Source organism: Peromyscus eremicus, chromosome 20, assembly GCF_949786415.1.
Source record: "Peromyscus eremicus chromosome 20, PerEre_H2_v1, whole genome shotgun sequence".
Taxonomy (NCBI): domain Eukaryota; kingdom Metazoa; phylum Chordata; class Mammalia; order Rodentia; family Cricetidae; genus Peromyscus; species Peromyscus eremicus.
Window position 1 is genome coordinate 26527101 of NC_081436.1, and position 23507 is coordinate 26550607.

The 23507-nt window shown below is 49.3% G+C and overlaps 1 protein-coding gene across 1 annotated transcript in view; it reads right to left on the reverse strand.

The window, feature by feature from the left end:
* Positions 1-23151, reverse strand: part of Mroh1 (maestro heat like repeat family member 1) — a 66515-nt gene extending 43364 nt beyond the window's left edge. Inside the window, exons 1-9 of the mRNA XM_059246911.1 lie at positions 23120-23151; positions 21066-21144; positions 19464-19609; positions 10092-10223; positions 9469-9631; positions 9172-9270; positions 3920-4071; positions 3419-3559; positions 2997-3089 (exon numbers count right to left, since the gene is read on the reverse strand). Of these exons, the coding sequence (XP_059102894.1) occupies positions 2997-3089; positions 3419-3559; positions 3920-4071; positions 9172-9270; positions 9469-9631; positions 10092-10223; positions 19464-19609; positions 21066-21087 (948 nt within the window). The 5' untranslated portion in view covers positions 21088-21144; positions 23120-23151. The remainder of the gene's footprint in view (positions 1-2996; positions 3090-3418; positions 3560-3919; positions 4072-9171; positions 9271-9468; positions 9632-10091; positions 10224-19463; positions 19610-21065; positions 21145-23119) is intronic.
* Positions 23152-23507: the final 356 nt, after the last annotated feature.

A 23507-nucleotide genomic window follows, 5' to 3' on the forward strand; every position in this document is an offset into this window, starting at 1 on the left:
GATTGGCCAGTGGCCAGGCAGGAAGTATAGGCAGGACAAGGAGGAGAATAAAGCTGGGAAGTGGAAGGCTGAGTCAGAGAGACACTGCCAGCTGCCACAATCATAAACAGCATGTGAAGATGCCGGTAAGCCACGAGCCACGTGGCAGGATACAGATTTGTGGAAATGAATTAATTTAAACTGTAAGAACAGTTAGCAAGAAGCCTGCCACGGCCATACAGTTTGTAACCAATATAAGTCTCTGTGTTTACTTGGTTGGGTCTGAGCGGCTGTGGGACTAGCGGGTGAGAGAGATTTGTCCTGACTGTGGGCCAGGCCGGAAAACTCTAGCTACAATTCTCCCTTGCTATAAAATGACTGTCAGCCAAACAGCCAGCCATCCTACCCTTATGCCAGCATTGGCCATCATGAACACTCCACAGACATCCTGAGGAAGCTATACAATATGGCTGCTTGCTCTGGCTCTTGAAGGTACAGACCCTGTCAGGACTATTTCAAAGCTTACACTGGACTTTCTGTTATGACAAGCCTTGGTGAACTCTAGATGATCCTGCAGCTACTTCTACCTGGACCAGAGAGGAAGCAGGTCCCCTGGTGGCCTACCAGAGAGGAAGTGCTATGACAGGTAACAAAGGGCCAAAGCTGATTCCTACCAGCATAAGCCTTTATTTGCAAGGAAGTTTGCTGTGATTGGTATAAACGCCTCTCTTCTGGCTATATATTACATGGATAAGTAAGCTGCTTGAATAATTTGTTGAATCAGCTGAGAGAGACCCAAATGGTCTGTGCAACATCAGGCCTGCTGTGGAATATTATTTTAACTGTCTGAAAAACCGGGAAAAAAAAAAAAAAGACAAAAAAGAGAGAGCCAGAACAATGTAACCAACCTTACTTTGTCTTGGATTTCCCATGTAGTCAGCTTTTACAACCTAAGCTAAATGCAAGCTTCAAACTTTTGTTTTGTTTTATATATATGAATATATATAAATATATACATATACATTAGAAAAGAAAGCCTCCTTGAAAGCTCACCAAGACCCCTTTCCACCTTTCTACTCTTTTCTTAACAACAAAGTTCCACAGATCCATGTTCCCTCACACTGTACAGCAGCTTTCTCAGTCTTCCTGACCCACAGGGAGGAAGCCCAGCCAGATGACTTCTCACAGAAGTACTTCCTGCAATGGAATCTTGTGACTCATGGTACCCCATGTCTCTCCTCTCTTGCTCAATTCCTTAGTGGGCCGAAGCAGCCTCAGGCCTCGTCTTACCACCATAATCCAGTGCCCTGCTGGAACTCCCTCTGAGACCTCCTAGGCCAGCCTCAGTGCCACACTCTATCCTGCTGGATGCCACTCCTGCTGCCTCCATCCAGGGGTTCCTGTCTGTGGTGATCGGAATGAGAATGGCCCCATGGGCTTATACGTTTGAATACTTCCCCAGCTGTTCGAACTGCTTGGGAAGGATTAGGAGGTGTGGCCTTGTTGGAACAGGTGTGTCACTGAGGGTGGGCTTTGGGGTTTCAAAAGACTCACACAATTTCCAGTTAGGTCTCCTTGCCTCTGTGATGGCTAATCTTGGTTGTTAACTACATCTGGAATTATCTAAAACCTAAGCAACTGTAGATTGGAGAGATGGCTCAGTGGTTGAGAGCAATGGCTGCTCTTCCAGAGGATCTGGGTTCAATTCCCAGCACCCACATGGCAGCTCGCAACCATGTGTAACACCAGGTCTCAGGGATCTGACATCCTCACAAGCACCAGATGCTGGTAGTAGAGACATGCATGCAGGTAAAACATCCATACACACAAACAAACAAACAAACAAATAACAAGAAGCTGGGTTTGACTGTAAAGAATTTTCTTGATTAGAGCATTTGAGGTAAGAAGAACCACACATAAAAGGGCAGGGATGAAAGAAGTTTTTGCTTTTTACCTACTTGCCCATACTTTCACTAGAAAGTTTATCTGTCCTGCTCCTGAGACATTCCTTCACTGCTGTTAGAACCCACTTCTTCGGAATTCCAACAAAGGCCGAAGACTGGCAGCTCTCTCAGATTTCCCTTGGACTCCAGCACCAGATTTGGACTGCTGAGACATCCAGTCTCAAGGACTGAACAACTACTAGATCCTTGGCCTTTCCACCAGGAGACAGTCAACGTTAGACTATTTGGACCACAGCCTGTAAGCCATGCTAGTAAATCAATCAATCAATCAATCAATCTCTCTCTCCCTCTCTCTCCCTCTCTCTCCCTCTCTCTCCCTCTCTCTCTCTCTCTCTCTCTCTCTCTCTCTCTCTCTCTCTCTCTCTCTCTCTTTCACACACACACACACACACACACACACACACACACACACACACACACACACACAGAGTTCTGTTTCTTTAGAGAGCCCTGACTAATACAGCCTCCTACTCGTAAATCAAGACATGAGCTCTTAGCTGTTCCTGTCATCAAGCTTTTGCCTACCATCATTGATTCGAACTCTCTGAAACTTTAAGCTCAATTAAACACTTTGTTTTTTGTTTGTTTGTTTATAATTTTTAACTCTTATTATTTATCTGGACATCTGTATGTGTCTTATGAGTATTTGCAATGTACATGTTGGGGTGGATGCCAGAAGAGGGATTGGGATTACAGGCAGAAGTGAGACGCCTGACATGGGTGCTAGGACTCGAACCCAGGTCCTCTGGAAGAGCAGCAGGTGTTCTTAACCACTGAGCCACATCTCCAGCCCCAAACACTTTCTTTTGTAAGTTGTCTTAGCCGTGCTATTGTGTCACAGCAATAGAAAAGAAACTAACAGACTGCTGGGCTGGAAGATGGTGCCTCATCCCTGGAGGCCACACCCATGTGATGCTCAGGAAGCCCATTGCACGGCTGTGTGACTGAAGCACCCACTCCAAATCATGATCCCTGTGCTCCCATTGGGCAACTCACTTTGAAGGGCCCACCCCCACAAGATCCACCTCCCCAGGTACTCATCTCCCAGCCTACCTGAGCATGAAGAGCCACCAAGAGGGCATCTAGCTGAACCTCCAGTGTGCGGCTACCCACACTCACAGCTGCCTCGAGAATTTGTCCCAGGCTCTGTTCAAGACAGGAAGGAGATGGCATCAGTCCACCTTCTGCCCTACAAGAGGGAAGTGAGGCCCTAGGAAGCGGTCCAGGCGAACACCAATCCCCTTTAAGACCCAAATGAAGAAGGTACACCTTAACCTCTAGAATTTGGGGGCAGGTTAAGAAAGGTCAGTATGGCAGGTAGAGGTGCAAGTTCCCAGGCTCCCATCCAGTGCTTAGGAGAGTGGAAGCCACTCACCTCATAACCCAACACAAAATCTTAAGTTAGGGTTGCTCCCCCAGGGTCTGATCTGAGGGGTCCCAGTACTGCTGTGCCCACCCTCCCTCCCTACAAATACCTTGGATATCTGAAAGGTTTCCGCGTGCTTCTTGTAGAGGCCGAGCACTACAGGGAGGAGCTTAGGAAGCTGTTCTTCCAACTTCTCACTGGGGAGCAGGTGGCACATGGAACCCAGAGCCGCTACCACCGCAAGCCGGAGCTGAAAAGACAGCAAAGGCCTCCCTGTCTGCTCAGGGCTTTGAACCCCAGGTCGAACAGGCAAGCCTGGTGGCTACCAGTTACTAGTCCATCTATGGGGCAACTCTGGCAAGCGGTCAGACGGTGGCCAGAAGATAGTGGATGCCACAGGGGCCTACAATGACCAGGCCTCAAGACTAAGCTTTAGGACAGGTTGACTCCAGCTGGATGCAGGGACTCTTCACCACCTCCTAAGCACCATCTGTGGGCAGGGAGCTTGGGCCCCTTTCCTCCCTTAGGACCACCCTGGCAGAGAGAAAGGGCAAAGGCAGAAGGAGGCCTCACGGGCTGAGCCTCGGCCCCTGATGGGTCATAGCTGTACCTTGGCATCACGACTCTGCAGCCAGTGGTGGAAAAGAATGTCATAGGCGCCGAAGACGTCAGCAGCAAAGGTGTCCTTCCTGACTGTGGGGTCTGGGGCTTGGTCCAGGTTGGCCAGGTACTCCAGGGTGCTTTCACTGAAGTGCTGCAGAGCTGTGATGGCCCCAGAGAGAGCAACTCCTGACGTACCCCACACTGGCTCCCCAGTGCTGCCCACCAACTCCCAAGACACCAGCACCTGGTTAGGTGGTGACCCCCGGACTACACCAGGACAAACAAGTTCTCCCCAAATCTGTATCTCCTCTGAAACCTCAGAATCTGGCCTTCTGTGCAAACAGGGTGACTACAGGCCTGTCAGGACAAGGTCACATGGAGGAGAGTGGCCCTAGCCCTGGCCTGAAAATAGAAGAGATGGGGAGAAGACAGCCACGTGTGACAGAAGCGGATAATGGAGGGGGAGTGAAAGCTGAAGTTCCAAGACGCCACAAGAGGCTTACTACCATACTACCAGAGCAGGGAAGGAGGAAGGACTATACTCTCCCTGAGCCTCCAGGACAGTGCCAACCCACAGCACTCTGATCCAATGCCCTTGAAATAACCTTGCCCCCATGTCTACCCTAGGGACAAAAGAAGGAAGCACTGTGCCCCTCCCCCTGATCATGCTCCATACAGCACAAGGGCTACCAGGCCCAGTGTAAGGGCAAGAAGAAACAGGAAAGAGGTTCCAAGCCTATGTGGATGGGCACAGGATGCCAGGGCTATTACTCATGCCTTCCTTGGCCATGCCCTGGGGCCTGCATGGGGACAGAGGAGGGTAGAGCAGAGGCTCTGAGCTGCTGTGGGCAGTCATAGGGGAGGTACAAAAGATATGGCTGGGATTAGAGCCCAAGACATAGGTCTGGGCCATGAAAGAATATAACAGCTACAGGGACAGGGTGGGCACTGGGGCAGAAATCTCTGTGCTTCCCACCCTCTGGAACCAGTCAGTCCATCAAGGGCTCACATCTTGCCAAAGCGATCTTCATACAATCCAAAACCATGTAATTGATGGTGCATAGGCAAAGTGGTAAATGGGGCATCCTCATGTAAATGTTAATTCTCAGATCATAAAAAGAACCTGGGAACTGACCCTTTTCCTTTTGCACACGAGTGGCTCAGCCCGTATCAGGGCAAATGGAAGGATGTTCCTGCAGCCTTTGTATAGATAGCCATAATGCACATGGTCTTGTCCACAGGATTCTCAGGCTACCTCCTTTGTCTCCAGTACTGAGTACCAATGACCAAGTGTCATGTGGCTGCTTTGTTGCTGGTGTGTGGCCCTCACACGAGCTTGGGAACCCTCCATAGCCTATGAGTCTTCTAATCCTTCTTAGCCCTCATAGCACTGACTCTCAAACAGCTTTACCACAGATGCTATTTCCTGCCATGCTAGGTTCAGGGTCCCAGGAAGAGGATGTGGCTCTGGGTGCTCAACCTTTTCCAGAAGTTACTTCATGGTATCTAGATTCTGGCGTGGACCACTTTGGATCTGCTGTACTTTCTGGTATGAGGATTCTCATCCTTCAAGGAGGGAGAGAGCTGGCAAACATGTCTGCCACTGCTCCACCCTATCCTTTCTCCCTTGATCCTGAGTCTCAAAGGCTCTTGCTGGGTGCTGCCCTCAGGGTGTCCTTAGACTCTGGCTCTATGCCCATTCTCCTTGTATACCTACACCACCCACTTCTCCTCGTAGAAAATTTAGCTTCTGATGCTTTTGTTTAGTCTTTTTTTCCCTCACAGAACTCTTTTTTATGGCTTGTTCATTCTTTTCTTTCTTCACTCTGTTGTCTCATCACCTCCACTGGGTCATTCCAAACTCGCCCTCACCCTGCTCTGCGCTAAGCTGACATGCACATGATGGTGGCTGTCACTGCTGCACGCTCATGTTGGGACATCGACACCACAGCCAGCGGCTCCCCCAGCCAGTGCCCAGGACAGTCTTGGCTGACCACAGGACGGTGTCTAGAGGACGCACCTGACTGAGCCCACTTGTGAAGCAGAGCCTCAACCAAGGCCTCCAATCCAATCCAAAAAGAGAAATAAACTTTCTGGACAGTGGTGGCACACGCCTTTAATCCCAGCACTTGGGAAGCAGAGGCAGGTGGATCTCTGTGAGTTTGAAGCCAGCCTGGTACACGAAGCGAGTTCCAGGACAGCCAGGGCTGTTACACAGAGAAATCCTGTCTCAGAGAGAGAGAGAGAGAGAGAGAGAGAGAGAGAGAGAGAGAGAGAGAGAGAGAGAGAGAGATTTGAACCCTTCATTGATACAGGGATAAATCACAGTGACAAACTCTCAAGAGAGAGAATTTAAAAGAAATGAAGGAAGAAAACAAAACAAAACAAACAAAAACCAAAAACTACCTTCCCACCAGAGTCCCTAGTGAAACGCTCACTGGCCAGTCTCCCTTTCCCAGAGCATGGGCCTCTGGGGTTCTGTTCAGGTGGGCAATGGCCTCAACTCCCACCACTCTTGGCTGCTGACATTAAGACCAGAAGGGCCTGGAGGCTGCAGGAGACTTGTGATCCTCAGCTCCTCTCAGCCCCAAGGCTCCTCCTTCTGATCTGAAGGGTCTTAGTTAGAGTGCTCTTCAAGGACAAGAATAGTTCTCAAATAGCAGGTAATCATATTTCCAGAAGTAAAATCCTCACAACTCATTAGATTTTGATCTTTAATCGGTTGCATATACACAGGCTGAAAGAGGTCCACCCTGATGCCAATGTCCTTTTGCTGGGAAGCAGCAGCCACCAGCTGGGTCTTCTTCTCTCAAGTGCCACAAGTTCTCCCACAGTGATGTGTCCTCCTTTTGAACTTCCAGCCCGGCACTTCGGAGCCGGCTCCTCACAACACTAATCCCCCTAGTGGAGCTCTGCTGTCCCTGCACTCAGATCCTCTTACACTGGTGTCTGTTGGTTCTGCAGGGGTTTGTCACGCACACAGCCCTGAAGAATGGCATCACTGGCCACTCACCCTAGCCTCCTTCCACCATATAAGAATGCCGTCACCTGGGCATCCTCCTTCTCAGTTCACGCCACCTCTGAGCATCACACCCTTCATCTGCTCTAGGGAAGAATAGATGAAATACATTTCCGAGACCCGTTTCTCTGGACAGCCTTTGTTTTACTCTCCCAGTCAGATGGCAGGGGTATCTTCTGATCATAGAGTCATGGGACTTCACACATCCTTCTCTGTTTTCTTTTCCAGGTGTCTGTCACTGGAATGCAGACTCCATGGTCTTACCCACCAACCCTTTCTTCTCTATTTTCCTGTTCCTACAACTCTGAATTCTGCCATACTCCCCAGACGTTTCTTCAACCTCCAATCGTTCTATGATGTTTTCCATTTCTCTGACCACATTTTTAGATAGGTTGATTTGCTCTTCTTCTTGATTGTAGCTCCTCAATGGATGGTGACATCCTCTTGCGTCATGAGTTCACTCTCCCCTGCTCTCTCCCTGGGATGTCAGTCACAGAGCCTTTCTTTTGGTAGTTTTCTCTTCCCCAGACTGCTAACATCCCAGCCACAGTTTGTGTTTCTTCTGTTGCCACCTTCCTACTTGGCCTTCCTCAGAGGTGGGACCTGTGTGTTGCCCGCCATCTCGGGCAGCAAGCCAGGCAGGCTGCAACCCTGCCCATCTGAGACCTTTCTATCAGCTCCTCTGCTGCGCAGGGCCTCCTGTTAGACTGCTGTCCACTGCCCTCGGCTTTTACAGTGCTGTCAACCCCAGCCACACCTAGCCTGGGATGCCCAGAACCACAGATCCCACTGGCCTGACGGAGGCTGTTCTGGCTACAGGACTACTGTGTCCTCCAGCAGCAAACAAAGAAGGCCTGATGTGAGCAGTACAGGCAGGAGGCATTCTAGGAGTACTTAGCATCCAGGCCTGCTAAGCCTGGATGACTTTAGCCCATGTCTCAGCAATCAGGAAGCCGAGGTAGCAGAATTGACTTCAAATTCAGAGATCCTCTCTCTGAAAACAAAACAGGGCTGGGGAATGTAGCTCAGCTGGTAAAGTGTTGCAGAGCATGCACAAACCTCTGGGTTCCTTTGTCTTGTTCCTTTGTCTCTCTGATCTTTCAGCATTTACCCCAAATATCTGGCTCCAGGGTTTTTTATTATAAGACCATTTAACATTCGTGTAACACCTACTCTATTACAAATCTATTCACCCCAAACTACGTCAAGCAGGATTTCTGCCACTGACCTGGCCCTGCTCTCAATCCCAGGCGGAAAGGGACTAGGGAAAAGGGATACCCCACAGACAATAGCATAGCCAAGGCAGGACATGACAGATGGGACTAAGGAGAAGGGATACCCCACAGACAATGGCATAGCCAAGGCAGGACATGACAGATGGGACTAGGGAGAAGGGATACCCCACAGACAATGGCATAGCCAAGGCAGGGCAAGACGGACGGGAGTGCAGTGACTGAGGGGAGGTGGTAGGAGCCGAAGAACCTGCTGAACTTTACTGCTGGGAGAAGAGGCAGGAAAAAGGCAGAGAACTCAAGAACTCTCTAACAGACCCCACTTGGGAGGGCTGGGCATGAATAAAGGATCCTGACTTGAGGCATGAGGGTCCTAGAAGGGCCTGGGTGCACCCTTCCTACCAAGCATCAGAACCATAGCCTTGCTGTCAGGGGTTCTGAACACTCAGGAAGCCCAAGGCCATGCCTGTGAAGTAACTGCTGCTGTTGACAAGTGGCCCAGGGTCTCTGACTTCCACTTCTACCAAAGTGACAGGCCACAGCCTGTCCATGGTCCCCTGCAAGCACACAAAGGGCTGCAGACCCAGGCCATAGGAAAATGGTAGGAAGACACTGAATGTGGTCCTTCCCCACCATGGGTCTGAGACACCAAGTGAATGGTCCACTCTGCAGATTGGGAACATGTAGTATAAAAATGGAAGCGATGCTATGAGAAAAGACTCTTCCCACTCCCCAGACCTATTTAGGCCTCTGAATAAAACACAGGGGTTGGAGAGGCCATCCCCAGCATCAGAAAGAGGCAGTAATGGGGCAGAGGCTATATCTGTGAGCGTAGGCCCTACTCAGCCTCGCCTCAGCAGTGGCTTGGCCAACTGAGCCCTACCTCACTAGTAGACGGCCCACACCCACCTCAACGGCACCAACCACAAAGGGTATCTTTGTACACAGCCTCCCAAGAGGGGCTTCAGTTCAGAAAGTGAAGGAGATGGGCAATGCCCACTGTCTTACCACAGCAGAACACCACCCTCAGTGCATCCTGCTTGGCCATACCCAGCATGGGCAGCATGGTACTCAGGATGGATGGCAGAAAGGGAACCATTCCGAATGCTGTAAGAGAGAGGCTGTCACAGGAGCTGCAGGCCCAGCCCACTTCCCATCCAGCCCCTCCCTCCCTCAGGACTTTGAAGGGGCCCACAGAAGTACTCTTCACAGCTTCAGGCATGAGACCCAGAACCCCAGGTAGTCCTCAGAGGCCCCCAGAACTACTCAGGGACATCAAGGGCCCCGAGTCACAATGGCACCTACCATTGGACACTGAGAGGCTGGCAAGTGTGTGCATCACTGAGGAGTGCGGCAGAATACCAGGCTGGAATCTGCTGAGCACCTCCTCCATCACCTGGTTGATGAATCGCTTCCCCACAGCCACCAGGACGCTGCTCGCTGCCTGTTGCCAGTCACAGTCCAGCTCCTGCACCCCAAAGAATCACTAGGTTGAACTCTCCCTGAACCTCTCAAGAGATACAAGCAAAATACTACTCTGCCCTTAGTGGTGCCTGGAAAAGGAAAAGCTGCTGTGTTCCAGTGTTCCTAGTGAATACAGGCCAGAGACCACATCGCGTGGCCTTCAGCCCACCTCCCTTCTGTAGAGAGCCTGATGCCTATGAGAAAAGCCACAAAATGTGGCAGGAAGGACTGGTGAGGTGAGGCCTGGCGATGAAGAGGGCAGCATGCAGCCGCTAGCCTGAGCACAGGCTCCCTACCCTCACGCTAAGAGTTCAGGTGCTTTGTCCTCTGCGTTAGCCTCTGCCCCGAGGGGGTAGACAGGATCGAGGGGTCTCTGCCAGTCAAACTCCAGCCCTGTTCCCGGTACTATGGGATGGAGGCCAAAGAAGCTGTCCTCCCCAGCCTACATGGCCAAAGGCCCTCACCTTGGTCCTAGTCATCTCACTGGAAGCCAGGAGGATGACAATGCCAGCAGTGTCCTTGTCCAGCTCGTGGATATGACTGCTCAGTACCGTCTCCATGGCCCTCAAGACCTTCGCTCGATATGGATGAGCCAGCTGAGGAGAGAAGTTCCCAGGAACGCTCTGAGAGTAGCCAGGTACTCTGTGTGCACTTTGTTTCTACAGGGGCTAGACTATGCAAGGTCATGCCCCTAGAGAGAGTACACTGGCTGAGCCTCAGAGCCTGTGTAAGCACCTGCGTGTCTTTGGAAGGGCCATCTATGAGGCTAGCTGCCAGCAGAGGAGCTGGTGACCTTCTGCCTTCTGGGTATCCCAGAGAGCATCTCTTCCTCCCACACTTGGCCTCCCAGGCACAAGGATAAGATGCTCTCCTCCAATCACCTTTCTCTGCAGCCAGGCCCCTCCCGGGGCTATAAATGTGTAAAAAGTCAGACACAGCCACCACTGCCCTCTTTCTGCCACCATCCTTCTCGGGCCACTGCCTGGGGCACACTACTGACCCAACCTTCTGGACTAACCCTTGACACAGTCCTTCCTTATCTGGGCAGTTCTGAAGTCACCCTGGACTCAAGAGCTGGTCACCTGTACTGAAAGGCTGGGGTGGAATCTGTCTAGGCCCACAGAAGGGGCCATGGAGGGGTTGCTAATGAAGGCTTCCAGCTGCCCACAGTAGGAGTAGCCTACACTGGGTGGCATGGGTGTCAGCAAGGGCAGGCCCAGAACAGGCTAGCATTCCACAGGCACTGGAATTACCTCTTCACTGATGTCATAAACTATCTCACCCACAGCCATGTGCCCACCACAGCAGGGGAAGGGCAGGTGGATATGCCAGCTGGAGCTTATGTAAGACAATACAGTTCAGTTAAGAAAGCTACACATGGGGCTAGACAGCTCAGCAGTTAAGAGCAGGCTGCTCTTCCAGAGGACATGGATCCCCAGCACACAGCAGCTCACAATTATCTATAACTACTCCAGCCAAGGGATCCAACACCCTTTTCTGGCCTCCTTAGGCACTACACACATGTAGTACACAGACATACATGCAGGCAAAACACCCATCTATATAAAATAAATACATAAATAAAGGGAAAAATAATGAAACAGTTTGGCTGTGAGTCTCTGCCTCTGTTTCCTTTAGTTGCTGGATGAAGCCTCTGATGACAATTGAGTAAGGTATCAATCTATGAGTATAGCAGAATATCACTAGAAATCATTCCATTGCCCGCCCCCTTTTTTTGGCCAGTCGTGTTTGGTTCTGTCCTAGGTCTCTGGACAGAGCTCAGGGAATCTTGCAGAAGATGGGGAGGAAGGATTGTAGGAGCCAACACCATATGAAAACCCACAGAATCAACTAACCTGGGCTCATAGGGGCCCACAGAGACTGAACTGACAACCAGGGAGCCTGCATGGGACTAACCTAGGCCCTCGGCATATATGTTACAGTTGTGTAGCTTGGTCTTCTTGTGGGATTCCTAACAGTGGGAGCAGGAGCTGCCTCTGACTCTGTTGCCTGCTTTTGGGACCCTTTCCTTCATACTGGTTGCCTCTTCCAGCCTTAACGCTAGGGGAGGTGCCTAGTCTTGATATGCCATGTTTGGTTGATATCCATAGGAGGTCTGCCCTTTTCTGGAGAGAAATGGAGGAGTAGATGGGGTGGGGGGTGGGGGCACAGGGGAGGTGGGGGGGAGGGACTGGGAGGAGAGGAGGAAGGGGAAACAATGGTCAGGATGAAAAAACAATTTAAAAAGAAAGGAAGGGGCTAGGCGGTGGTGGCGCCTTTAATCCCAGCACTTGGGAGGCAGAGCCAGGCAGATTTCTGTGAGCTGGAGGCCAGCCTGGGCTACAGACTGAGTTCCAGGATAGGCACCAAAACTACACAGAGAAACCCTGTCTCAAAAAACAAAAAAAAGAGAGAGAGAGAGAGAGAGAGAGAGAGAGAGAGAGAGAGAGAGAAAGGAAGGGAGGGAGGGAGGGAGGGAGAGAGAGAGGGAGGGAGGGAGGGCGAGAGGGAGGGAAGGAGGGAGGGAGGAGAGAGGGAGGGAAGGAGGGAGGAGAGAGAGAGAGAGAGAGAGAGAGAGAGAGAGAGAGAGAGAGAGAGAGAGGAAGCAACAAGCCACACATGATATGATATCCAAGTCCCCTGGCCCAGAGGCAGATGAGACATGCTTGTTGGCTGCTGGTGCCTGCTCATGAGCTACAAACGATTACTCTTCATTCCTGAGCCCACAGTGGATGAGACATTCATTCTGGGAAGTAACTAGTACAGATCACAAACAGCTCCAGAGACAAGGGACCTGCCGGTTTAAGGAAAGAGCTTCTGCCCTGTGTTTTGTTTCTTCAGGATAAGGTTTTTGAATCCTCGCATGCTGATGCCCCAGGGAAGGGGAGATGCACTCTGAGAGGGTGGTTCTTGGTCAATCACAGAGGAAGACAGCCACTTCAGCTGGCTGGATTCACATGTCTCTTTCCAGGAACATGGTGTTCCTACAAGAGTCTCTTCCCTGACAGGAGCCATGGCCAGCATGTCATGGGGAGGGGGAAGGGTTGTTGATGCTTTCTTTGGAGAACAGAAAATTCATATGAATTGGTATGCTTTTATTCAATCAAAATTATTAGGAGCTAGGAGCACAGCTCAGATGACACAGTGAGAATATCTCTTCCAGCTCTATCTAAAGCAAATGGTTCCAGCTTCCTCCAGGCTCTTGGTCCTAGAGGCACAAAGACCACTACATGGTCTTCCCAGGCTTCTAAGTCTTTTTTTTTTTTTCCGGAGATCTCACCTGCCCCTGCCTCCTGAATGCTGGGATTAAAGGCACAGATGGGTTCTGTGACCTTGGACTTGCTAAGGAAAATGTCAAGGGGATGTATATTTTGATCTCAGTCTGTGGGGAAGGCCCTGGAGGAGATTGGAATGGGGGGGGGCGGGCTGAGGGGAAGGTGAGGGGGGCGGGAGAACAAGGGAATCTGTGGCTGATATGTAGAACTGAATTGTATTGCAAAATAAAAATTTAAAAAAAAAACCGATATAGAGGCTGGAAAGATGGCACAGCAGTTAGGAGCACTTGATGCTCTTGCAAAAGGTTCAGTTCCCACATCAGGTCACTCACAAACCCATGTAACTCTAGCTCCAGTGGGTCCAACGCCCTCTTCTGGCCTCTATAGGTATTGCATGCATGTGGTGCACATATGGACAAGCAGGCACACACATACGTGTAAATAAATGAAAAGCAAAATTTAAAAACATCTTAAAAACTTAATATTAAAAATTTTAGCTGGGAGGTGGTGGCACATGCCTTTAATCCCGGCACTTGGGAGGCAGAGGTGGGTGGATCTCTGTGAGTTTGAGGCCAGCCTGGTCTACAGAGCGAGTTCCGGGACAGCCAAGTCTACACAGAGAAACTATGTTTTGAAAAAACAAACACAGAACTAAAAAGACGGGGCTGGAGAGATGGCTCAGCAGTTCAGAGCACTGGCTGATTTTCCAGAGGACCTGGGTTCAATTCCCAGCACCCACATGGCAGCCTACAACTGTCTGTAACTCCAGTTCTAGGGGATCCAACACTCTCACACAGATGTATGTGCAGGCAAAACACCAATGCACACAATATTTAAAAAAATTAAATTATTTAAAAATTATAAAAATGCATGTAGGCCACCCATGCCTTTCTGTGTTAGGGTCCTCAATGGGGGGCTCTTCAAGGGCCTCTTCTCATGAAAAAGTGGGTAGCCATGAGCTCTGGAAGTACAGGACATGTCTCATTTCTGGATAAAATGAAGATGTCCTGGTGGGATCATTCCCATTTGCTCACTAAAAACAAATAACAAAAACACAAAAAAGTCTTTAATCCCAGTACTCAAGAGGCAGAGGCAGGTGAATCTGTGAATTCAAGGCCAGTCTGGTCTACAGAGCTAGTTCCAGGACAGCCAGGGTTACACAGAGAAACCCTGACACAAACACACACACACACACACACACACACACACACACACACTTTTATTGCCATGTTATATTGCTCTTGAGAAAGTCATGAGCAGAGCACTAAAGTAGGAATAGTGTGACGACTTGTCCCTCCCAAGGAGGAGGTAGGTTCTACTCCCTAGAGGATCTGAAGTGGGATGCTGACCACATCTGCTTCACAAGGCTAGAAGCATACAGCTAAGGGGAAGAAGCCACAGGCTGGTAGATCACCAAATTTGGTTCAATGGTTCTCATGTTAGTGAGTCACCAAGGAGTGGCCTCTACTTTTCCCTGATCTGAATGGGTCTGCAATGAGGCTGAACTCATGACCTGATGACCATCAGATCTATAGGTGTGACTTTCACCATGTGACTCAAGGCTCAAAAGATGACTTGCATCCAGCTGGGCATGGTGGCACACACCTTTAATCCCAGCACTTCAGAGGCAGAGGTAGGCATATCTCTGGAGTTTGAGGCTAGCCTGGTCTACATAGTGAGTTCCAAGATGGCCAGAGCTAGAGAGACCTTGTCTCAAACCACAACAAAAGGATGGCTGCAACACCCCCTACAGCAGTGGTATCAGCATACCCCTGAAGCCAAGAACTCCAAAGGCCTAAAACATATTCCTATTTTAGTCTCTTTTAAAAGGTGACATTGTGAAAGACATATTTGTTTTTTGTCTGACTTCATGGCACAGATTCCTAAAATTCTTATTTTCACCAATGTGTCCTTTTGCAAGCTAATGAGATGATAACTGGAAGCCTCTATGCAGTTTCAGGATGGAGCTGGTAACAAGAAAGACCAAGAAAGAGCGAGCTAGACAGTAGAGACTTCAAGCCTCTCCAACCTCTGGAAGGGACAGAAGAACTGAGGGTAAGGTTGACATCTAATCACCAGTGATGTACCAATCACACCCACTTAATGAAGTGTCGGTAAGATAGATCCCAGAAGGACAGGTGAAACATGTGGAGGGTCCAGAAGGTGGCACACCCGTAGAAACAGGAGAACCCAACATCCTTCCCACATGCCTCACCCTCTACATCTCCCCCGGTGTTCATCCATATCCTCTGTGCCATCCTTGATGATAAATGGGTAAAATGTGAGTAAAGTGTTTAGTGAGTTGCAAAAGTCAATCTAGCAACTAATAGATTCCAAGGAGGTAGTTTGAGGAACTCCAAACACACATGTCAAAACCAGAGCTTTGCTACTGACATCTGAAGCAAGGCTATTTTGGGGCTAAGTCCTCAGCTGTGGAGTCTAGCATGACCTCACGGTGGAAGGTGTCAGAATGGAATAGAATTAGAAGATGGGTTGGCTGTGTCTGCCACGGGGCTGCTTGCTTGCATTTGGTCATCTGGAGGTATGCCAGTGGGAGAGGTTGGTAAAGAGACTGGGTGTGTATTTCTTGCTATGTCTGACAAGTTAACTGGGACCACAGTGATGTCTCTACTCTGGTTAAAACAGAATCAAACATTGATTTAGGTTTTGATGTTTGGTTCTCTGGTGGTTTGAAAAAAAATGGCCCCCAAAGGGAGTGGCACTATTAGGAAGTGTGGTTTTGCTGGAGTAGGTATGCTCTTGTTGGAGGGAGTGTGTCACTGTAGAGTTGGGCTTTGAAGTCTCACATATGATCAAGTCACACCCAGTGTCTCAGACCACTTCCTGTGCCTGTGAGTCAAAATGTAAGAACTCTGAGCTCCATCTCCAGCACCATGTCTACCTGCACGCTGCCTTGCTTCCCACAATGACAATAATGGACTAAACCTCTGAAACCCTAAGTGAGCCACCACAATTAAATGTTTTCCTTTGTAAGAATTGCTGTGGTCACGGTGTCTCTTTACAGCAACAGAAACCCTAACTAAGATAGGCTCTAGCCGGGCGGTGGTGGCGCACACCTTTAATCCCAGCACTTGGGAGGCAGAGCCAGGCGGATCTTTGTGAGTTCGAGGCCAGCCTGGTCTACAGCGCAAGATCCAGTAAAGACTCAAAGCTACACAGAGAAACCCTGTCTCGAAAAAAACCAAAAAAAAAAAAAAAAAGATAGGCTCTAATGTCTTCCCCCCCCCCCCCAGCTAAGGACCAAACCCAGGGCTCTAATGTCTTTTATATACATACCCCTCAGTCAGTTTCACTTCTAGCTGTATCTCACATAGCCAATGTTGTGGCTGGCCTCCACACTGGGGTATGATTGCTGCCAGCCCTAAACATGGTAACAATGGCCTACAGAGCCTCTGTGTAAAGAATAAATACCCATGTTCTGACAAGCAGCAGACCAGAATCCCCTTATGTCAGGATGGAACTCCAGAGACTGGACACCAGACAGAAAGTGTTTTGAGTTGAAAATAGTGGCAAGGAAAAAGAAGAGAAAAAATTCAGCCACTGTGGGAAAATAATGGCTTTACTGTTTTCCTCTCCTCCCCACCTCCACAGCTTAACTACTCTAGGGAGTCTGTTCTGAACTGGATCTGGGCTGAGGTGCAGATGCTTGGCAGATAAGAGAAATACGCACGGAGAAGGCAGCTTGTACTAGATCTAAAACCATGAGGCCTAGCACAGGAAAGCAACAGAGACACAGCCTATGCCTGCTGCCGGGGCCTGGAGTATAACACAGTGGTAAGCACATGGCTAACACACACAGGTGCTGGGTTCCATCCCCAACACCACACATACTAAGTAAGTCTAGTAGCACATGCCTATAATCCCAGTACCTGGGAGCCAGAGACAGAAGGACCACAAGTTCAAGATCATCTTCACATACCCGTTCAAGGCCATATATGAAATGCCATCAAAGAGGAGGAGGAGGAGGAGAAAGGAGGAGAAGAAGAGGAGAAAAGACAAAAGAAAAAGCGAGAAAAGAAAAAGAAGGATGAAAACCAACAACAAACATACCAAGGCCAGACTGGAGCTAACCATAAGGTACCATCTGTATTCCAAAATATCAACTGGCAAAACTTTTGTCTAATGCCCAGTTTGGCACCATCCATGCTACTGTGCCCCTTCTCATTATTGCTGACCCCCAGCCCAGCTCCTCTGTCAAAGTTCTACATCTGGGAGCCACCAAATGCTGAAATTATCTGGCTGAAAGTTGAGCTAACTTTGGGCACTAGAGTTTTCCTGTGTATCTATGTCTGCTCAACGTAACGATCACAGCAGTGCCACTGGATTTATCAATCTGATGAGCTGTTAGTGTGAGAGAAAAGTTTTATGTGAATGTGTTACCAGTCAAGTCAGAAGAAGAAAGTGCATGCTGCATCGGGGAGATGTGTATGTAAACACAGTGACAAACAGCACAGGACAGCTGCTGCACAGCAGGCCCAGGCCTCTCAGAACAGCATGCAGCAGCTAGTGGGAGAGGCCAGGGAAAGGCCACACCCCACAGTATCAGGACCAGAGTTCTCAATTCAACAGACAGCCACTGTGGCCATGCAGTGAGATATCAGGTTTTGGTTTTGGTTTTTAAACTCATTGAAAAAACTTACAGGAAGTGAGCATAGCAGCCACATTAGTTTGCCGGGAGCTGCCCTAAGTGACCCTTACCCTTCAGCAATCTGCCGGCCCTTAACTCCTGCCTGACGACCAAACTCTGATACCAGTACAGGAGAGCAAGCAGCCTTTCGGCCACACAGAGAAGGGCCTTAGTCAGCACCACTATGGTATGCTTGGCTCTGAGAGAACAAAACACATGGTGTAGTTAAAACCAAAGAGGAGCTGGAGCAGACACTCAAGCCATGCCAAATATGGCAGCTCCCTTAGACTACTGAGTAAGACAGCTTTAGTCAGCCTCCTGACAAGCTAAATAAAGCTGCAGCGCCAGCAGAAGAGGCTGGAAATGGAGGTGAAGGAGTCCTCCACCTCAGGTGTCACAGACCACAGCAGGGTTAGTGGGTATGTTCTTGGAACTAAGCTGTTTCCACATGAGATAGTTGGCAGATAAGATAAATACCCTTGGAGAATGATGTCTTGTACCCATGGCCCCGGCCACTCAAGACACTTGAAGACTGCTGAGTGTAGTAGCACATATCTTTATTCCCAGCACTTGGGAGGCAGAAGCTGGTGGATCTCTGTGAGTTCAAGGTCAGTCTGGTCTACAGAGTGAGTTCCAGGACAGAGAGATTCTGTCTCAAAAAGAAGAAGAAACAAAGAAAGAAAAGACAGACAGACTGGATAGGGAGGATGGTCTAGGCAACATAATACCACTTATGTCCATGGGGCTGAAGAGATGGCTCAGCAAAAAGCTGCTTCTATATAAGCCTGGCAACCCCTGTTCAATCTCCAGAATCCACATAAAGATAGAAGATGTGTAGGAAAGATGGCACAGCAGTTAAGAGCACTTGCTGCTCTTCCAGAGGACCCAGGTTCAGTTCCCAGCACCCACGTCAGGTCGCTCACAGCTGCTTCTAACTCTCAACTCTAAGGTATCCAACATCCTCTTCTGGCCTCCACGGGCATCCTCTGACACACACAGAGAAAAATATAAATAAAAATAAAGTAAACCTTTTTTTTTAATGGAAGGAGAGGCTGACTGTGGTGGTGTACACCTTTAATCCCAGCACTTGGAAGGCAGAGGCAGGGGGATCTCTGTGAGTTCAAGGCCAACCTGGTCTACAGAGTGAATTCTAGCACAGCCAGGGCTACACAGAGAAACCCTGTCTCAAAAAAAAAAAAAAAAAAAAAGACAAAAACAAAATAATAGTAAATAAATAGCCAGCTGTGGTGGCACATGCCTGTAACCCCACCACTCTGGAGACTAAGGAACAAGGGTCACAAGTTCAAGGCCAGTGTGTACTATAGAGCTAGTCCCTGTTTCAAAGCAAAACAAGGAAGCTCATGAGGTAAGAGCAGTCTGGGGCTCACAATTTGACATCCCACGGCATCAAAAAGAATCCCAAGTTTCTTGCTCTGCTACACGAGCAATGCTTGCCCACTGGGATGTACTAGGGTAGCAGAGGTCCTATGTTCTCCTTCGAACAGCTCTCTGGAAGGGAATGGAGAGTGGACTGGCAGCTTGCAAACCTGGAGCGGCTCCCTAGGCCAACACAGAGCCTGGACTCTCAAGAGCCATAGACACTCAGCTGGTAAGACTTGGGAACAACCTGACTCAGGCAAGGGAGCCACCCTATCTCCTTCAGTGCGCGAAAGGGAACAGCCAACAGCCTCTGCTCATGAACGTTACCCACTGAAGTGACAGCCCAGTCCTCTCACAACGGGACCACCAGTTCATAGGACACAGCCATTCTCTATATGGAGGAGACCCGTCTATCATCATCTTTAAACACTGGGAATATAGAGCGTACTTTCTACTGACAGACTGGCTCATCACCCAACCCCAGAGATGAAGATGCTCCCTGATGACCTCACCATCACCGAAGAGAGAGGTACCTTGTCATGCTGCCGTAGGTACTCCTCACAGGCACGGAGTGTCTCGTCTGGCTGCGACTCTCCGAGGGAGCATAGAGCACTGCAGACCTGCTCCTGCACCACAGGATTCTTGTCGGTGATGGAGTCCAGCAGGGTGAAGGACAGCTCTGCAGTGACAAAGCCCAGTGTCTTAGGCCCAAGCACACCACGGCTGCCTTCCTACGGCTGACACCCACCAGCTTCTGAGATCATAAACTTAGCAGAGAGATGGCACAGCCAAGAACAATGACACAACGTCTCAGAGCCAAATGCCATGGCCACTTGCCTAACAGTCATTGCTGACCTGAAGCTGTCCTCTCTCATAAAACCCACTCCTGGGCTGGAGCGATGGCTCAGAGGTTAAGAGCACTCACTGGCTGCTCTTCCAGAGGTCCTGAGTTCAATTCCCAGCAACCACATGGTGGCTCACAACCATCTGTAATGAGATCTGGTGCCCTCTTCTGGCTTGCAGGCGTACGTGCAAGCAGAATAGTGTGTAATAAATAAATAAATTAAAAAAAAAAAAAACCCACTCCTTTCTTCTGTACTAACCACATTCCCCAATCGTCCCCCAGCTCTACTTCCACGCTGTAGTGGGACCAGGAACACTGAGTGTGCAGCCTGCTGGGTCAAAAGACATAGGGCTCAGACTCTGGTTATCACTGAGAAGCCAAGGGTCTGAGTCAGAGGTCACAGCCTTAGGAGTACTCCCAAGGCTGCTCCAGCTATGCTAAGGCCTGGACTTCTACAAGGCCATCACCTTATCCTCGGACTCATAGGACTCCACAAAGGATCCAGGTACTTCAAGAAAGTTCCTCGAGTTCTGGGACACTGAACAGACTGGACTTTACACACCCAACTCCTACATGTAGGAGGGCGGCACTGGGCAGGAGGATATGGACACTGGTAATAAATAGTAAATGAAGATGCCCACAGCATCTGTCCCATAGGACTCTGCCTAGCAAGGCCAGATATAAATCAAGGAATCAACAAATGAGAATAGCTCTCTGCAATAAAAGACAGCACACCAGAGACATTGTCCCACCCCCAATAAGACCCTCCAGACGGGGCCTCTGCTCCCCAGACACCATGCCTACATCACACTGTCACAAGAGGATATCTGGAGGCACCTGCAATGGCATCAGGCAGATAGACACCTTAGCAGAACTTGTCTCCCCTTTGAGAAGGGCTCCTTATTCTGAGCAGGAAGGGGGCTTTTTTTTTTTTTTTAACAGTTCTCCATTTCAAAAATTCAACAGTTGAATAAGTAGGTTGATCCAATTAATAAGATCTGATTGCATCTAAGGCCAAGTTCAACTCGATAAACCACACCTGGCCCTTCTAAAGCACATCTCAGCACCACTTCTCCAATTGTAAGCTTGATGGGAGCAGCCACACCCTCACGCCATTATGTACACATAGAACTTGGCCTCCAGGAACAGCAAAAATGTAGGCACCACCCTCCCTTATCCCAACATCTTCAACTTCCTGCCAGGGCTGGGAATGCAATGGAGTGCCACAAGCCTCAGCTGCTCTAACAGCTGGAGGGCAGCTGGACAGGAGGTGCCTCCCACATGCACTCACTTTTTACGTAGGGCCTGGTCATTTCTGTGGTCTCGGCTTCCACCTGTCCAGTGTAAAGATGGACAGCTTCCTCCCCAACCTAGAATAATGGGAACACAGGATTTTATTCATTATCTCCACCACACATAAGTCCAGGATTAGCTGCTATTTATACACAAAACACACAATTTAAATGAATTTGTCCTAGGGACTAGGGAAGATCTCTATCACAGCTGGCTGATCCACTCAGGACAGGAAGAAAGTTCCATGATCCCCAGGAACCCCCAGCTCTCCTATATTCCTGAGCTTCCAGCCCCCACCAGCAGGACAGTAGCCCATGGTGTATCCAGGGCTGGCGTATGATGCTGTCTTCACAGTACTAGCAAACATGGCCACTCTCCCAACTAAAGCAACTTCCTCTTCACCCTAAGGTGAGTAGTGGGCACCAGAGCTCTCCCACACTGTGGGATCTCAGCTGCATGCGGTCACAAAGATAAAGTCCCTCAAACAACCAAGTATTTGTGCCTCTTCACTATGTGGTCTCATGCTCAAGTCCTAGGTCATATTCTGTAAGAACCTAGAAGATGGGAGACTTGCCCACCCTCAACATAGCCAGGTACACTCTGGTACCAGGCCCTCCATCTCAGATAATCCTCTACGTCTTTATTCCTTCAATCACCTCCCACCCATCAGTCCTTCCCAACCTACTCCAGGGAAAGATGAAGGATACCATGGCCTCCCAATCAGAGCCATGTACCTAAGGCAAAAGGCAAAGTGAAAAACTACATCAACCTTGGGAGAGAGAGGAAGTAGAATTAAAAAGCAAGGGAAAGCCAGGTGGTGGTGGCACATGCCTTTAACCCCAACACTTGGGAGGTAGAGTCATGTGGATCTCTGTGAGTTCGAGGCCAGTCTGGCCTACAGAGTGAGTTTTAGGACAGCCAGGGCTACACAGAGAAATCCTGTCTCAAAAAAAAAAAAAATTAAAAATAAATAAAATGTTAAAGAAACAAAATAAATCAATCCCACGTATTCACTCTCCCAGTGGAATGACAGAAAATATATGGGATTTAAGTGGAGGCTGGTTATTTTGAGAATCTCCCTATCCAGATCTACAGAGTCCAGTTCACTATGTACACCAGGCTAGCCTGTATCTGCAATAATCATACCTCTGCCTCCCAAGTGTAAGAATCACAGGTATATGCCACCACACTAGCCCCAAAGTGTTTTTGTTTTTCAAGACAGGGTTTCTCTGTGTAGCTCTGGCTGTTCTGGAACTGGCTCTCTAGACCAGGCTGGCCTCGAACTCATAGAGATCCACCTGCCTCTGTCTCCTGAGAGCTGGGATTAAAGGTTTACACCACCACTGCCCAGCCCCCAAAAGTGTATTTTAAAAAAATAAATGTGAGGGCACTGGTTAGTGGTTAAGAACACTGGCTGCTCTTCCAGAGGACCTGGGTTCAGTTCATAGCACGCTCATGGTGGCTTAGAACTGTAGTTCCAGTTCCAGAGGATTCAACATCCTCTTCTAGCTTCTGTGGACACCAGGCACACATGTGGCATACAGACACATATGCAAGACAAAACTACCCATACACACAAAGAATAAAATTAAATTTTTCTTTTGTTTTGCTTTGCTTTTGGTTTTTCGAGACAGGGTTTTTCTGTGTAGCCTTCGCTGTCCTGGAACTTGCTCTGTAGACCAGACTGGCCTCGAACTCACAGAGATCCACCTGACTCTGCCTCCTGAGTGCTGGGATTAAAGGTGTGCACCACCACTGCCTGGCTAAAATCTAAAAATGTTAAAAAATAAAAAGTATATAAATAAACCGAGAGGCTGAAAAGATGGACCAAGAGCTAAGAGCTTGCTGCTCTTGCAGAGGACTAGAGCTTGGTTCCAAGCACCCATGTTGGGTGGCTCACAGCTGCCTGTAACTCAGGCTCCAGGGAGTCAGATGCTCTGGAGGCAGGGCATTTGCACACAAGTGAAAATAAAATACACCTAAGTGCATACACGCAAGTGGAAATTAAATCTTGGGAATCTGAGAGCTGAAAACAAGGTAAAATGAACAGACCGGAAACTCCCAGGCACCAGGGAGGGTGGAAGGCAGGCAGAGCGCTCTGCCTGGGCGACGGCAGCATCAGCACAGCATTGACACTTTCTTCATGGAAAGCATCTAAAAAGAACAGATAAACAGGAAATGAACACGCAGGTCCCATCTCTGCCCCAGCAAGGAAACGGCACATGGTCCCAAGCCAAGATGGTTGAAACAGCATCAGCTGTCAGGCAGAGTGTGAGACATGCAGGGGCTTAACTGGCATGGACACTCAAGCTCCCCCTTCCCAGTCTGTGCTAAGCCTACAAGGTACAGGCGTCAGGGATAGATGTTCTTCCCTGTGAAAAGCTCCAAGTGCAAATCTCCAACATCCAGAAGGAAAGGTAACCCTGTCCCCCTCAAGGGG